The sequence below is a fragment of the Colossoma macropomum genome, unplaced genomic scaffold, assembly GCF_904425465.1.
Source record: "Colossoma macropomum unplaced genomic scaffold, Colossoma_macropomum, whole genome shotgun sequence".
NCBI classification, from domain to species: domain Eukaryota; kingdom Metazoa; phylum Chordata; class Actinopteri; order Characiformes; family Serrasalmidae; genus Colossoma; species Colossoma macropomum.
Genome location: NW_023494804.1, coordinates 7,152,439 through 7,168,664, shown reverse-complemented (window position 1 = coordinate 7,168,664; position 16,226 = coordinate 7,152,439). Strand labels below are relative to the sequence as shown.

The following is a 16,226-nucleotide window of genomic DNA, read 5'->3' as shown; positions in this document are numbered from 1 at the left end:
GCCTAGCACTGGGGTCGGCAACCCAAATGTTAAGAGCCATTTTGTTTTTTCAATAGAAATTAAACCACCTTGGGAGTCACAACATTTTATGTCCATTTTACCATTTTGGCTGTAAATGTATCTCATTATGTGCTGATGTGCTAGTATAGGCTAAAAAATATAAATGAAAACACAGACTTTGCTCTGCTTTAATCTTTAGCTCAGCTACAGCCACTTTTCTCACATCTCCAGCAGGAAACTTTTCTGCAAAAGCAGAACAGTTTTTCTAAAATGTCTGTCAACATTTGAGGTTTTATGAGGCTGAAATCAGCTTCTCATTCACCAGCTTCTTGTTCGAATTTTCCCGTTCCACCTTAAATGGTGCTTGAGGCACCAGAATGTAACTGCTGCACCATTTAAGGTGGAACGGGACAATTCAAATGAGAAGCTGGCAGACGAGAAGCTGACTACAGCTTTGCGACTTGTTAACAGTTTCTCATTGCAAATTAAACATAACAGGAAAGCAGCCGAGATCTTATAATTGCAAATGAGTCCATTCCTTTCCAAATTATCAGATGTTTGCCTTAAATCTCTCTCTTTGCCTTTTCGTTAACTACTAGCTAGGCAAGACTGTTGTCATTGCTATGGTGACCAGCAGTCTGCTAGCCAACCTTCAGGGTTATAGGGTAAATTAGCATTTCTTGTTAAAACTATGTTAAAATGATCAGCAGAGCTTTATTTTACTGCAAAGGGGATTATTTTATTATTACCTAACAATCTGGTTCTGCTGTGGAGCCGCAACAGGGCAGTAAAAGAGATGCACGTTGCTGACCCCTGGCCTAGGATTTTTAGAGTATGCTCACTGTACATATAGATTATAGTGTACATATATCATGACTTGACGTTATGCTTTTTTAGAGACACTTCCTATGGACAAGTACATCCACATTTTACTTGTCCCAGACTTTTGGTGGCTGACATTTTGGTGCATCCTCATTTATTATTGTATTATTCTCAAGGTGTTAAATATCGGTTATCATTAGTAACCCATTCCTTAGCAGTGCAAACCCTTCTATCAGTATGTTGCAGTGCCTCTGCAGCAGTGGAGCTCCCTCTCTGCAGTGCAAAAAAGAGCTCAGTCAGGCCACCGGCTGCAGATCCACCCATAAACTCCCTTCTCTCTCGGTCTCTCTCTCTCTCTTTGTCTCTCTTCTGATGCTGAACAGGTGCAGGACCTGGCCATCCGCTGCATCCAGAAGAACATCAAGAAGAACCGGGGCGTGAAGGGCTGGCCCTGGTGGAAGCTCTTCACCAATGTGCGTCCTCTCGTCGAAGTGCAGCTGACTGAGGAGCAGATCCGAGGCAAAGATGTGAGTCCATCTTTCTATTCGTCTGTGTGCCTTTTTGTCTGTCAGTCTCTATTATCGTTATTCCCGCACTGTCATTCTCCAGACCTGTGGGCCAGGTATCTGAAGCTTCTTTCAAGCTATCTGCCTGCCAGACACCAGGTATGAACAGAGCCTTCAGCTCTAGTGATGACTAGAAAGATGCAGACACCCCCCTTCCACCCTCTCTGTTCGCCTACGTGGTGCGCATTCCTCGCTGTTTGCTTTGGGGTTGATGTAATCTAACAGCTTTCGTGTCAGATCAGGCCGGGAGCGAAGACATCTCTTTGATTTCGGCTCCCCCGACGTCCCGATCCCGAACTGCGCTCAAAGCCATCCGGGCCTGAAAGTCCGCTGGTGGGAGGTTGTTTGCATTAGGCGAGTTTTCCCAGCGGCACGCTCCTATTTGAACAGTAGTCTGAATTCAGCCAGAACCACATGATGAAACAGGGCCTTCAGCTGGCGGTTGAGGTGATGTCATCTGAAGAAGGAAGTGTGGGGGGTGTGGGGGGCTTTGATCAGGTCAGGCTTATCTGTCAAAGTTTATTGTTCTTTGTCCAGCTGAAAAGATGCTTGGGTCAAAGGTCCTATGTGTCTGCTTTAGTTGCTGCCTCCACTACATTACACACTCTTGACAGCCGGTGTGGTGAAGTGTATCTCAGCTGAGATGTAACATGTGCTGTTTGGAATTGCAGGAGGAGATCCAGAATCTGAGAATGAAGCTCGAGAAGGTAGAGAAGGAGAGGAACGAGCTCAGGCTGAACACAGATCGGCTGGAGAGCAGGGTAAGAGGAATGGCGTTTTCCATGGTGAAACTTTTATGCAGCTTGTTGCAGGTTATGAGTTACATGAAAGTGGAATTAAGTGTAATTAAGATTTTAAAAAGCAAATAAGCTTGGCTCTAACGTAATTTTCATGTACCATGATATCTCTAAGGTCTATCCCTCCACCAGAGGGCAGTGTAGAGCCAGCGTCAGAGTTTCTTAACCGCTTAGTCTAAAAAAGACTACTGCAGCCAGCGCACTAGACGAGAAGCTCCTTGCTGCCCTGGCAGAGGGTCTCTAGTGCAGGGTAGTGGATAAGTAGCATGTAGCTAATAGTACATAGTACGTGTCGCAGAAAAACGGCTATAAACATAAATCTCAGTCTCATTTTACACTTCACTCATGTAAATTTAATAGAGTAAAAATTTCAACAAAATATAATGAGTTTATCAGGTTTAGCATCACCTAATCACTCTTCACTAACTTGCTGTTTTTCAGCTGAAAGGTACAAGGTCAAATATGATGTGGCTACATTAATAACATTAGCTGAGGTGAGAACAGATTATTAAAATTTAATCGAGAAGGCTTTAGATTAACAACTTTTGGTGTAAATTTCAAGCCACATCACCTGCTATGGATTTGGCTTAATATAGTACACTAATAGTAAGATGCTGAGTAGTGTCAGTGTCTCTGGTCACTGCCTCCTAATGTGTCGGGTGCTTATTTTTCAAATAAGTACTCAAAAAAGGAATATCACATTTGACTGAAATGCGCATCCCTAATAGCAACCACTGCTTAATGCACTCTGTTTGTTCCTTCTTCTGACTTCACATCATTAAAACAGCACATCTCAGCAGTCCACTCGCTAAACTGTATCATAGCATCATTGGTGGTGAAAAAAGATATTCTGAATTCCACAGCATATCAAAGTCAAGCAACATATCTGCCTCCTATTGATGCCCTTGCTCTGTTTTTTGGAACAAAGCTGGTCTTTCAAGTAGTGGAATTTCGGCAGTCTTCTTTTCCTGATGTGTTTACTGCTGAAAAAACAACATAACAAATAAAAAATGTGCAAACACAAATTCTAAGCATTTTTGCAACCATTGGCCATAGTTTTCACCACTTTGTAGCATTACTCACAAAACGGCCTCCATTACAGTCAATGTGTCCACCTCTCCTTCCTCATGCAGACCCCCCGTCCCAAATATTTTCACTTTTTTTCACCCCAGAACATCTGATCCAGCTCAAAAGGTAATCAGCAAGCAGGTTATGAAAAGCATCAGCTGTTTTGAGACAGGGAATGCAAAAAAAATGCAGGGTTTTGCAAGCATCCCTATATTTATAGCCTTATTCTATTACATTATAATACATATTACTTTGTAAGGTTAAATTACTTTCCTAAAAACAGTTTCAAAGGGAACAAATGAAAGAACATCAACAAAATCATTTTGAATCTGAGGGTTTAAAGAATAATCAGAGTCGCATGTAGTCCATTTGATTGGTCCACTAGTTAGCAGGTTTAGTAGCTACATAGTAATGTAGTTGTGATACAGCAGGCTAACAAAGCAGAACAGAGGCGGGCACAAGCAGCTGTTCATACAGCTGCTGTATTAATGTTAGTTGGCTAACAAGCTAGTTGGTCAAGGTTGGTTACTAGTAAATAAGCAATGATATTTGTTAAGTGTGAGGCCGTTAAAGCGTTGGCCCTACTGTTGAGAGATGAACATGAGTTCAGTCCCCAACGGTGCCACAGCCATCCGTGGCTAGCAGTCCAAGAGAGCATACTTGGCCTCACTCTCTCTGGGTGGGTAGGATGACTGTCTACCCCAAACACTCAGTGTGTTACTAGCCAATGTAGGCAACTGTTAGCTGAGGGAACAGAATTGGCAGTTAAGGCTGTCGCACACCGCATCACAATGCACCACACAGAATTACTACATTAAGTTCAAGCCATATTGAAACCACAGACAGCCACAGCAGACCACATGTGGCGAAATTTACACAGAGGAAGGTGGTCAGTCTTTTAGATAAAGTTACCTCAGCTAACGCTAAGTCTAGCCTTTTCAGCTCATATCTTTCAGTTCAAAAACAGCCAGTTTGTGAAGATGCAAAACATAAAAAAAGCAATTATTTCATGTAATTTGTGTGACTAGAGTGTAAAAATGAACTTGCAACTGGCGTTTTTGGACTCTCTCTGCCAGCATTCTGTAGCAGCATTCTGCTATGTGGCGCTACAGTACGCGACGTGGCACGTCCGGTGTGTGACGGCCTTCAGCTTTTTTGTCCAGGAGTGTTGAGCTGTCCAATGACGTTGTGTTAGTGGCAGTTTAAAAAGATATGGTGGTGCTTCACGTTTCTCAGAGGAAGCACATGCTAGCTTTCACCCTCCTAGCTCGGTAGCATCATGTGATAGAGCGAGACGTAGCTAGCAGGTGGAATCGGACACAACTAAATCGGCCACAAAGTCGGGAAAAAAATCGAACAAATAAAAAGACTGCTTACGAACCTCGCCTAAAATCAAACGAGGAGGACCTTGAAACTTTCTGTATGGCGACTGGAAGAGTTGACATATCATTTGATGTCATCAATTGAAGTTGCTTTTACGTGACCACATAACCCAGCCTTATAGTTCAGTGCAGCTTTTATAGGGTTATAGTTTTGCAGCTTCATAGTTTGACGCATGTTTCCTTCAAAGTCCATATCAGGAGTGACCAAAGCTGCTTATTTTGCAAATGGCAGAGGGGAGTAGATGATTGAATGTGACTGAGCAGGACTATGTTATTGTGACTGAGGAGCATGTTTATGCTGGTGCCTCCAGATCACAGAGCTGTCGACGGAGCTCACGGATGAGAGGAACACCGGAGAGTCCGCGTCCCAGCTGCTGGAGACCGAGACGGCAGAGAGACTGCGCCTGGAGAAGGACATGAAGGAGCTGCAGGTAATGACTGGGCAATGCAGGCCTTCGACTCTCCATTTCGACCACACTTACTGACTTTCACTGCAGAGGGTACCGTTTCAGGGCAGCACAGTGGAACTCTGCTTATTAGCTTTAGAGCTCCAAGGCAACAAAGCTGACATTATACTTGCAATAATGTACTCAAAGTAATGTCCTCGAAATTGCTTCTGCAAAGCATCACTGAATAAATGTTTCAAGCTAGTGTGACAAAGTTACAGAGGACAATTGCTCTGTTGTAATGATGTTGTCTGTAGATATGAGATGTTCTATTATGCTGCGTGTTTTGGCTCTGAATCCAGGCAAAGTTTGATGCGATGAAAAAGCAGATGGAGTCTATGGAGATGGAAGTGATGGAGGCGCGGCTCATCAGGGCGTCGGAGCTCAACGGAGAGATGGATGACGACGATGATGAAGCTGGTAATAAATGACTAAGTTTCGTCTTCACAAATCATAAACACCTGCATTGCAATGGAGGTTAATAACTTTCTCTGTTAAATCAGGTTTAGATACATTTAGATGTAGATTAATCCTAACGCACACATGAAAACGTGACGTTTATGGTAAACAGCGAATCACGTGATACGTGAGGAGGAGTTGCCAAAAGAGGAAAAAAAAAATCATACTACCTAAATATGTGGAAGGTAATGGTAGAGGGCAATGCTAGCACCACTGCCAGTGTTAGTGGATACTGAAGTAATAATTGCTTTATATTTTTGATATATACAGTCATTTTATATTTTATGTTTCATGTTAAACTTAGCAAATAATTAGCAATGGTGCACAGAATAAATGAATATTTAAGTCCTGTAGAGAATATGTTAACTTACTTAGAAAATCAACAAAACACATAATTTGACCAAACTTAATGGCTCAGTAACAAATATAGTCTGTTTAATTCTAAGAGAGGTTGGAAAGTGATGAAGCTAAAACTGAATTATGACTGTTTTTGGTACTTAAAACTACATGAACATTCATGGACTTCAGTGAAAAAAATAAAAAGATGAGAAAATTAAAATATTTCTTAAGAAGTCAGATGTTTCTCTAGCTATAAAGGCATAATAAATGGGCTCATCTGTAGGCTTGAATATACAGCATTTCTGACAGGAGTGTTACTGTTGTAATGTTGTTAAGTGCTGCTTGGCCTTTTCCCATTCAGGGAGAACTGTCAGAAGAATCAGAGCTCCATATCATAAAAAGCTGTCATTTCTCTGTGTATACACTCTGTATGCGCAAACGAACATCTGTAAAAGAGTAAGGAAATGGACACTTTCTGTGGTGTCTGACAAATCCACCGAGGCATGGATTCTCTAATGGGCTTCACATCTCAGGCTGGTTCTAGGGATGTTTTGAAGGCAAACGCTTAGTGTTCAGTCAGATAACACCCACTCCTCTCTGGGGAAGTCTTCCTCCTTCCTTTTGTGAGATGATGATAATGGTGGTAGGATACAGTCTGATAATCTAGGTTGGAGATGAACTTTTGTACTTGGTGTTTAGTTTATTGAGGGCTAATAGTAAGTTTGAGCGTGTTGGTGCCTGCAGTGATGTCATTATCTGTGATTTTGTTTGTGTGAATGCATTACAGGAGGTGAATGGAAGCTGAAGTACGACAGAGCTATCAGAGAATCAGAGTTCACTAAGAAGCGATTACAGCAGGAGTTTGATGACAAGTTGGAGACAGAGCAGCAGAACAAGAGGCATCTAGAGAGAAAAGTAGGTTTCTGGCTCCATACAACTCACTGTGTGCTAGATCTCAGACAACTTACATAGCACTCTGCACAGTGAATTCATTGCCTGTGCACATTACCTGTGTTTTGAAGCACAAATTTAGCCTAAAACTATGCTTGGTAAGCTAAACTTGTCAGAGAATTAGGCGTTTGGCTTTGCTGTAATGTAAATGCAAGACTTCTAAGCAGCACTACGTAAGTTTTGAGGGTTTTGTGGTGGACACATGTAACTGCAGCCCACTTGTGGAAGAACATTTCTTTAATGTCAGTTGTGCTGTGCACCTCTACTCCATACAGATTAACATAAGCAAGTGGGGACCCCCTTTTGAAATATATCCCTTTTTTAATTATTCACATACGATGGTATACGAATGTAGCATTAGGAGTCTAGCCCAAGGACCCTAATACATCTGTCACTAACATATGTCTTGGGTGATCTGATAATATGTGGACAGCACTAAGTACAGATGTGAATGGGATCCAATGCGTCTTGGAGATGCATTGTTATAATCAGACCACTCAAACCACCTTTGCAAGTGGTTAGTGACTCATTAGGTCACAAAACATTTTGTGAGTTTCATTCTAAAACGCTGTTAATCTATTTTTAACTATTTTAAATGTAATGAGTTTTTGAAAAGAGTAACAGCAGATGTATCATGAGAAACACATTTTTATTTCTCTAATAAAGGTGTTATTAATTGTAACATAGCATTGTTTCTTCTTGTGTAAAGCCCACTCCCAACAACATATGTCATGAAAATTCCTGAAATTGGTCTGTAATGTGTTTTGGAACAAAGCCCATTTGTAGCGTGAACGCTAAAGTGTCCAAATGCATCCCCGAAAGCAACAGAGCATCATATATTATTATGCTTTGTTTAACTTTGCTCTTCGTCTCCTCTTCCATTTGTTGTGTTAGCAGTCTATGTGGTTGAAGCGATCGTTACAGCTTGCACATGTACATGAACAAGACTCTGGACTTTCTTGTCTGACATAGTAAATCTGCACCCTTTTCGCCCTTTTGCCAGTCATTAAATCTGATCACCGTAGATGTATTGAAGATATATGAAAATGCCAGGTAGAAACACCGAGTGCATTTACATGCACTTAATAATCCGATATCTGCAGAAAATCTAATTTTGTCAGTAATCTGTTTAACGCGTTTACATGCGCTTGGGTAATCAGATAATGGGAAAACTCTAGGTCTACACAAGTCAGGCAGTAATCAGATTTCGGCTTTGCAGCTGGCCAATGAACTCACGGAAGAAGACGTGACATAAACATAATGTAAAACTCAAACTTTATGCCACGGCTTTTTTTTTTTAATCGCGCCACTTTACCTGAAAATATGAACAAGCATCATCTAGAAGATGAAAAATACTTAAATCCTTCATTTCGTCAAGCATGTAGTTGGTTTCAGCGTCGTTTGAAAAGTGTTTTGCTGCCATCTCGCTTATTTCCGGTACCGCGGTCTGTTTTCGCACATGCGCAGACTGAGAAATCCGAAAGAAATCAGAGTAAGGGTACACTGAGAAATCTGATTACTGAGCTGAAATCGGATTTTAATCCGATTTCTAGACCTTACTCTGATCAAAGAAATCAGAGTATGCTGTTTACATGACCATTTGAATAATCAGATAACTACAGAAATCTGATTATGATCGGATTATTAAGTGCATATAAACACAGTCATTGTTTTCGTGTAATTAAATCACTCGAGATGAAAATTAAGACAAAGTCTGAACAGGGTGTTATGGGTACAGCAGTGGCGTTCTTGGCTGAAGGGAGATAAAACCTTTATTCTTCGGTGTGCTGGGTGACTGTTATCCACTATGCTGTCACTGCTGCCCCAGGACTTGGTTGTCCAGCTCATCCACCCCATCCAATGGGACTTTCTTTTGAGCCTGAGACTGTGAAGGCAGTTTGTTAAGATGTACAGTTGAGCTTGACTTGCCTGTATCAGGTGGTAACACTTTTCTTAAACCCTAAATAAGATTGACAGCACCACGGCATAAACATGTGAAGGCAGATGTCATTATGTCCTCTAATACAGAGGTGTTATGTTACCGTTACCAGTAAATATCATGACAGATGCCAGAATGTTCGATGTCATGGCAGCTAACTAGATTAAACAGCATAAAGTAGCATGATATAAACTATCATTGCATCAAACATTACGACATCTGTCATGACAATTACCAGAAATAGTCACATGACACAGCTATATTACTGTGATCTGTCATGACAGCTCATAACAGCATATGACGTATGGCCTTGCGATGTCAGTGTTATGTAGGGTTCATGCAAAGTGGGGGCCTCACTGCAGGGGAAGGCCACCATGCTTTAGCATATTTGTTTCTCTATTGATTCAGTAATGCTATTTCATTCACTCTAAGTAATACAGTCTTCCATAGCGCAACTTTTCCATGCTATGAAACTGATGTTTGCTATGTCCTCTCTGTCCATACAGCTAACTGACCTACAGGCGGATTATGAGGAGAGCCAGCGCTCTCTGCAGCAGGCAAAAAAGAAGAGTCAGAGACTCATGGCTGAGCTCCAGGATACCAAGCTGCACCTGGAAGGACAGCAGAGCCGCAACCACGAGCTGGAGAAGAAACAGAGGAAGTGAGTTACGAGTGTCTCATGCACTATTCAGATGTTGTATCTCTTTCTGCTTGTTGGAGCTGCTTTCTGAAATGTATGTAGCAGCAGGGGTCTGCACAGAGGGGATGTATACTATCGATCCTACTGATGTCTCTCAGTTTGAATGTTAAATATGAATGAGAATATAGGGCGCTAATTTAAATTCGTAGGGCATACATGCTATGAGCAAGGACACTATTAGTTTAGGGCTGGAGCTATGAGGCTAACGTTGCTAACAGACACTAGAAGTCAGTAGTCACCCAAATCTTTTGTGTAAGTACAATTTCAAGACTTCTCTCAAGTGTAGGACTTGTCTTGATTACTCAAAATAAAGTCAGTAATCAGAATCAGAAATGTTTATTTCCCAATTTAACATATTGAGGATAAAAAAACCAGACGTTTGGCAAAAAATGTGCAAAAGTCATGGCACCTTTTGTATTGTGTGTTTTTCCAACATGTTAGCAAATAAATAAATTTGTAAACTACAATTTGCTAAAAAATGGCATAATTAAATTTCCTCAGTAGAAAATTTGTTGACTTATTTTCACTTAGAAAATCAGCAAAATGTAATCTGACCGGAGATGTTAAGACTTTTGCATACAATTTTATTTAGATGCAATTTTTGATAGTTTTTTTTTCATAATTTTATTTTTTTTTGACCGTTCTGTTTATTGAGTATGAAAAAAGGAAAAGGCTTACAAAGCTGAGACAAGATACATGCACAGATTTTGTTGGTTATTCCCGAGAATTAATCCACATAAACCCATACCAGACACCCCCCCACCCAAACCCACCAACGTCCACCCACTTCCACCCCATCACCTGTGTCGCCACACCAGACAACATTGAGTGTCAAATGAGTAAATAAATGGAAAATACACATACACATATACATACCCACATGTATACCTACATATAATATATATATACAGAAACATATGCACAACTATATATTAACAGGGGAAAAAAATATATATATAATAAAAAAAAATAAAGGAATTAATAATAAAATAAAATAAAACAAAAAAAAATAAATAAGATTAACAATTAAATTAATTACTGTGATATACTGGGAACGTCAAACTGCTTGAACTCGGAGAAGAAGGAGAAAAGGGGCCCCATATGCGAAGAAAATGACGCGTCGCCTTTAAGTGTGTGTCTAATTTTTTCCAAGTAAAGAAATGAGGCAACATCTTTAAGCCAGCGTTCAAATGAAGGTGGAGTGGGACTTTTCCACTGAATCAAAATTAGACGTCTAGCTAAAAGGGTGCAAAAAGCAAGGACATCAGAATACGCAGCTGACATAGTAGAATCTTTTTTCATATTTTTTAATTAAGACTTTTAAAGGCTTTTGAAACATTTTATAATCTTTAAAAGACATTGCATGGTTTGTTATTGTCTATTTTAATCATTCTGCCTTCAAAAACTCTTACTACTCAATAATTATAAAAATAATTGGTAAATTACTCAATTGCAAATACAGTCAATAGTCTCAGCCTTAGTGGAGTCACATTACAGAAGGCGGATGGACAGACGCGGTCCTGTTTCAAGAGCTCTGAATAGGGGGGCTTCATGAGAGTCCCTCAAGCCTAACAATCCCACTCAATATCTCTAGGCAGGAGTGGAGGGATGAAAGGAAAGATGGCAGAGGTCAAGCGTAAGTGCCACTTCGACCATACAGATGAGCCATCTTGAGCATGCTTCCCCGGGCAGTCGAGTCGAGCAGTGTGCTCATGATTAGTGATCAATTTTAAATTAAAAGCTCGCTGTTAGAGGTGAGCGCTGATAATGAGGTTGACATGAAAACAACTGCGGAGTGATGCTCCAGAAGGAGAGAGAGCGTAGCCTTTCTAGTGAGGGCTTTTCTTTTATGAGGTGTTGTGAGGAGAATACATGGTGTGGTTTTCTTCAATATAAGAGGTCATGTAGTTCTACTCTGTTATTAGGAATAAACTAGAGCCTGACTGATGTGGACGTTTTGCTACCACTACCAATTTTAAGGAACTAACAAATAATATAACCAATGCTATAGGCAGATATTCAGTACTGTGCAGAAGTCAAAGACCCCCATTTAACCCTTTAAAATCCCAGACTTGTTACGTACTAAGGCTCATTATTCAGTAACTACAGGGAATCCAGTGCAAACTGGTTGAGCTTTTCTTAGGTCAGGGGTCAGCAACATGCAGCTCCGGAGCTGCGTGTGGCTCTTTTACTGCCCTGTTACGGCTCCACAGCAGAATTAGATTTTTAGGTAAAAATAAAATAATCCTGCTTTGTAGAAAAATAAAACTCTGATCGTTCAACACAGTTTTGACAATAAATGGTCTTAAACGCTGGAGGTAATGTAGAACTGATAATTCACCCTTTAAGGCGCACAGACTGCTGGTCTCCATAGCAATGATAACAATCTTGCCTAGCTAGTAGCTAACGAAACGGCAAAGAGAAAGATTTAAGACGAACATCGATAATTTGGAGACAAATTAAACTTGCATTCATAATCACTCCAGCTGGTTTCCTGATACGTTTAATCTGCAACGAGAAACTGTCAAACACTAAAAAGTCGCAAAGCTGAAGTCAGTTTCTCATTACCAGCTTCCTGTTCAAATTTCCTGTGTACCTTAAATGCAGCAAGCATCATTTAGGGTAGAACAGGACAAATTGAACAAGAAGCTGGCGAATGAGAAGCTGACTTCAGCCTCGTAAAAAAACAAACATTGAGAAACTATTCCACTTTTGAAAAGGTTTCCTGCCGGAGATGTGGGAAAAAGCAGCTATAGCTGAGCCGTGGGTGTTTTCAGATCTGAAGCAAGAGTGGAGCTTGATTTTCTCCTCTCTCTCACAAATTAAAGCTTTAAATGCTGTTTATCTGATAGGGGCTGTTTTGGTGGTCTGCCAGGTCCTCCAGGGTGGTTGTTGAGAGTCCCATTTTCTCTGTATCTTTTAATATTTTTTTTGAACTTCAGTTTTGGAAACTCCTGTTTTTTCACTTATTTTCCTTTGACTTTCACTCTTCTTTATACAAGTGGATTATCTTATGTCTAAACTCCTCGTGAAATGATGAAATATCATGAAATGTCTTCTCTTTAACCTTGTGTCAGGCAGCTTAGGTGAGTTTGGGTTGCTTTTGTAAATGTGTTTCTTTGAGGAGGAACAATGTCACTGACACCTTTGGAGGTGATCGTGTAATTTCCTGCTCTTATTCGGGCTCTGTAAAATGTATAAGTAAAGGAACTGGTGTATGTGTGGCACAGGTTTGATCTGGAGCAGAACCAGGCTCAGGATGAAGTGCAGAGAGAGAGGATTCAGCGGGAGAAGCTGTCCAGAGAGAGAGACGTGCTGACCGGAGAAGTGTTTACAGTCAGACAGCAGCTGCAGGTGAGTCGTGTGCTTCACGCAAGGGCAAAGGAACCGTATGTGGGGAGGAACATATATGGGGGAAAATGTATATGTTATGTCCCCCCATTTTAATTGCATACACAAGTTTAGATACATCTGTATCCGCATTTAAAGTATTCGAACTGGATATGATTACAGCTACAACACATATTTGACAAAATTTGATATTAATAAATATGATATTTGAAATATTCAAAGCAATTTGAACAACTAGTATTTTTATTTGTTTTTATAAAGACTTTCCTTCCGCTCTGGATTGTTAGTTAGCATACCGTCTGCTGCATTTATTTCCAAGAATAAACAACAATTTAAAGAATTTGAACTTGAATGATAAACCCACCTGTTCAAATTGTATCTGTTGTTTCTTTAACCGATAACATTGATTGAACAATTTATTTATCAGTTTACGATTGATTAGTTAAATGTTTGCATCCCTAATGTAGGATAAGAACCTGCAGCTGTGTTTGTGTGTCTATATGTCACCACCTTAATCACTTGGTTCCTCTTGTAGGATAAGGAGGTAGAGCTCTGTGGGCTGAACGTGAAGCTGGAGCAGCTGGAGGCGGAGCTCCAGGATCTTTCCTCTCAGGAGTCAAAGGACGAGGCCTCGCTGGCCAAACTCAAGAAACAGCTCCGCGACCTGGAAGCGAAGGTCAAAGATCAGGAAGAGGAGCTGGATGAACAGGCTGGAACCATCCAAATGCTGGAGCAGGTAGGAGACAGTGAGATGGAAGCCTGAGTTTCAAGTATTTGGGAAGAGTAATCCGATTAGAAGGACCTGCTCAAGCTCCACTGAGACTGTTCACTTCATTAGGCAAGAACAGTAAAATATTACAGAAAGTATTTTCTAAGCTTGGAAAAAAAACTGTGAACAGCATACAGACTCCACTGGGAGGGTTTAGTCTAGAAAACATAGAGCTCTGTTTGTGTGACAGGCCAAGTTGCGTCTCGAGATGGAGATGGAGAGGCTGAGGCAGACGCACTCGAAAGAGATTGAGAGCAAGGATGAAGAGGTGGAAGAGATCAGACAGTCCTGCAGTAAGAAGGTAAGACAGTCTGAATCATACTCTCATGTCTAACCTCTGGCTTTTTTGATGGCGCTTTTGATGCCTTTTGAACAACTGGGGTTTTTTAAAATGTGTATACTCTACTGTGGAAACATCCTGCTGAGGTGTGTATTTCTGTGTGTGGTCTGATGTATCCCACAGCTGAAGCAGATGGAAGTACAGTTGGAGGAGGAGTACGATGATAAGCAGAGGGTTCTGAGAGAGAAGAGAGATCTGGAGAATAAACTGCTCAGTGCTCAGGAACAGGTACAGTCCAGTGACTCTTACCAATCAGAATATGGTTTGTTAGCCCACATCATGACAGACATCCATGTCATTGCTGTGTCTCAATTCAAGCACTATGTACTATATTCTTAGATTTTATACTTCACTGTCTAGCAGTAATAAAAGTATTTAATTGATATAGCAGCTTTCTGAAACTTAAGGAGCTCACAGCTGTGTTGCAAAGTCTCTCAACCCATGGCCTAGTCAGACTCTGCCACTGCAGGGTGAAGTCCCTCGACCCACAGCCAAGTCAAACTTCTTTGCTGTGATGCACAGTCTCTCAGCCTGTGGCCCAGTCACACTGTACCACCAACACTGAAATCTCTCAGCTCACAGCCCATTCAAACTCCTGCTGCGGTGCAGTCTCTTAGCCTGTGGCCCAGTCCAACTCTGCTGCTGTGGTGCAGTCTCCTAGCCCATGGCCCAGTGATTCTCCTCTGTCACAGTGCGTAGTCTCTTTTAGCCCATGGCCCAGTCATCCTCCTCTGCCGCAGTGCATAGTCTCTCTTAGCCCATGGCCCAGTCATCCTCCTCTGCCGCAATGCATAGTCTCTCTTAGCCCATGGCCCAGTCATCCTCCTCTGCTGCAGTGTGTAGTCTCTCTTAGCCCATGGCTCAGTCATCCTCCTCTGCCATAATACGTAGTCTCTTAGCCCATAGACCAGTCAATCTCTGTAGCCACAGTGCGAAGTCTTTTGACAGTCAGCCCCGACAAACACCAACACAGCTCACTGCCCAGTCTGACTCCTCTGCCTCAATTTGAAGTCTTTGAGCCAGTGGCCCGGTCAGCTGCTCCTGTCAGCCCTCCTGCTGCTGTGGTGCAAAGTCTTTTGGCCAGCAGACCAGACTCACTCCTCATCTAAGGTGAACACTTCTTTGTCAGACTGTGATGGCTCTTTGCCTGCAACAGAGTCTTTCTGCCTACGGCCCAGTCCACCTCCGCCGCCATGGTACAAAATCTCTCAGCCCTTGGCCCAGTCCAGTTCCGCTGTTGCAGCATGAGGTATCTCAGTCTGTGGCCCAGTCAAACTACTCTATTGTGGTGCAAAGTCCCCCGGTATGCGGCCTAGTCAAACTCCTCTCTTGTCCAGCAGTCCATTCAAACCCCTCTGCTGCGGTGGAAAGTCTCTCAGATGGTTCATGGTTGACGATTAGTTAAGAACCAAAACACGAAAGTTAGAATCAAATCACAAACATACCACAAATAATACAAAACTAACAGAAATTTGATGGAAAATCCACACATTGTCCTTACACCACACCCCCTACCACCAAACACACACACACACACACTAGTGCCTGGATTTTAGTAGGGTTTGGTCAGACTCAAATCAAACATTTAATATTTTGAACTTAATGGACATTACAAACAACTGACATTTTTTAAATGTTGAAACTCCGTCTAACGTTTGTACATTATAGTTATAATGTAGCTACCTTGAACAAATAGAATAATTTGGGATGTATTATGGTTCCGTAACAAAGAATCCTCATTTGTGTATCATGTGTCTCCCCAGGTGAGCCAAAGGGACGTGGAGACGGAGAGGCGTCTAAAGAAAGATCTCAAGCGCACCAAGGTCCTGCTGGCTGATGCCCAGGTCATGCTGGATCATTTGAAGAACAATGCGCCAAGCAAGAGGGAGATAACTCAACTGAAGAACCAGGTGGGCTGTGAGCAGGAGCTTGATTTGTACTGTGATGTTGCTTAGTGCTGCATTGTCGTGGTCTAGAATAAGAGTGCAGACCTCAACGTCACTGAATGTGCTTGGGACTATTTTGATCGTGAAATCCAAAAAATGCAACCAACTTCTAAGACTGATGTGTCCAAATTTGTCATTGTCATTCCTTCAATCATGAGAAAAAATAATTCAGCCATCTTGTAAGATTGAACTTTGAAAAACGGAAAGCAAATCTGAGAGGAATGGAAGGTGTGATAAAGGTTCAGGTGGACATGCTAAATACCTAAAATATATTATAGTTAGTGAGTTTTAGTATGTTTTTGTTGCTTTTTCCATGATGAAAAATGAATATCTTGTGCTCAATGGCTGATT

At 41.4% G+C, this 16,226-nt stretch overlaps 1 protein-coding gene across 1 annotated transcript in view; it reads left to right on the top strand.

The window, feature by feature from the left end:
- The window catches only part of myo18aa (myosin XVIIIAa), a 148,372-nt gene that overhangs the window by 98,179 nt on the left and 33,967 nt on the right, over positions 1 to 16,226 (top strand). Inside the window, 11 exon segments of the mRNA XM_036595280.1 lie at positions 1,206 to 1,349; positions 2,060 to 2,149; positions 4,947 to 5,066; positions 5,384 to 5,501; positions 6,667 to 6,794; positions 9,276 to 9,430; positions 12,700 to 12,823; positions 13,356 to 13,556; positions 13,780 to 13,890; positions 14,053 to 14,157; positions 15,693 to 15,839. Of these exon segments, the coding sequence (XP_036451173.1) occupies positions 1,206 to 1,349; positions 2,060 to 2,149; positions 4,947 to 5,066; positions 5,384 to 5,501; positions 6,667 to 6,794; positions 9,276 to 9,430; positions 12,700 to 12,823; positions 13,356 to 13,556; positions 13,780 to 13,890; positions 14,053 to 14,157; positions 15,693 to 15,839 (1,443 nt within the window).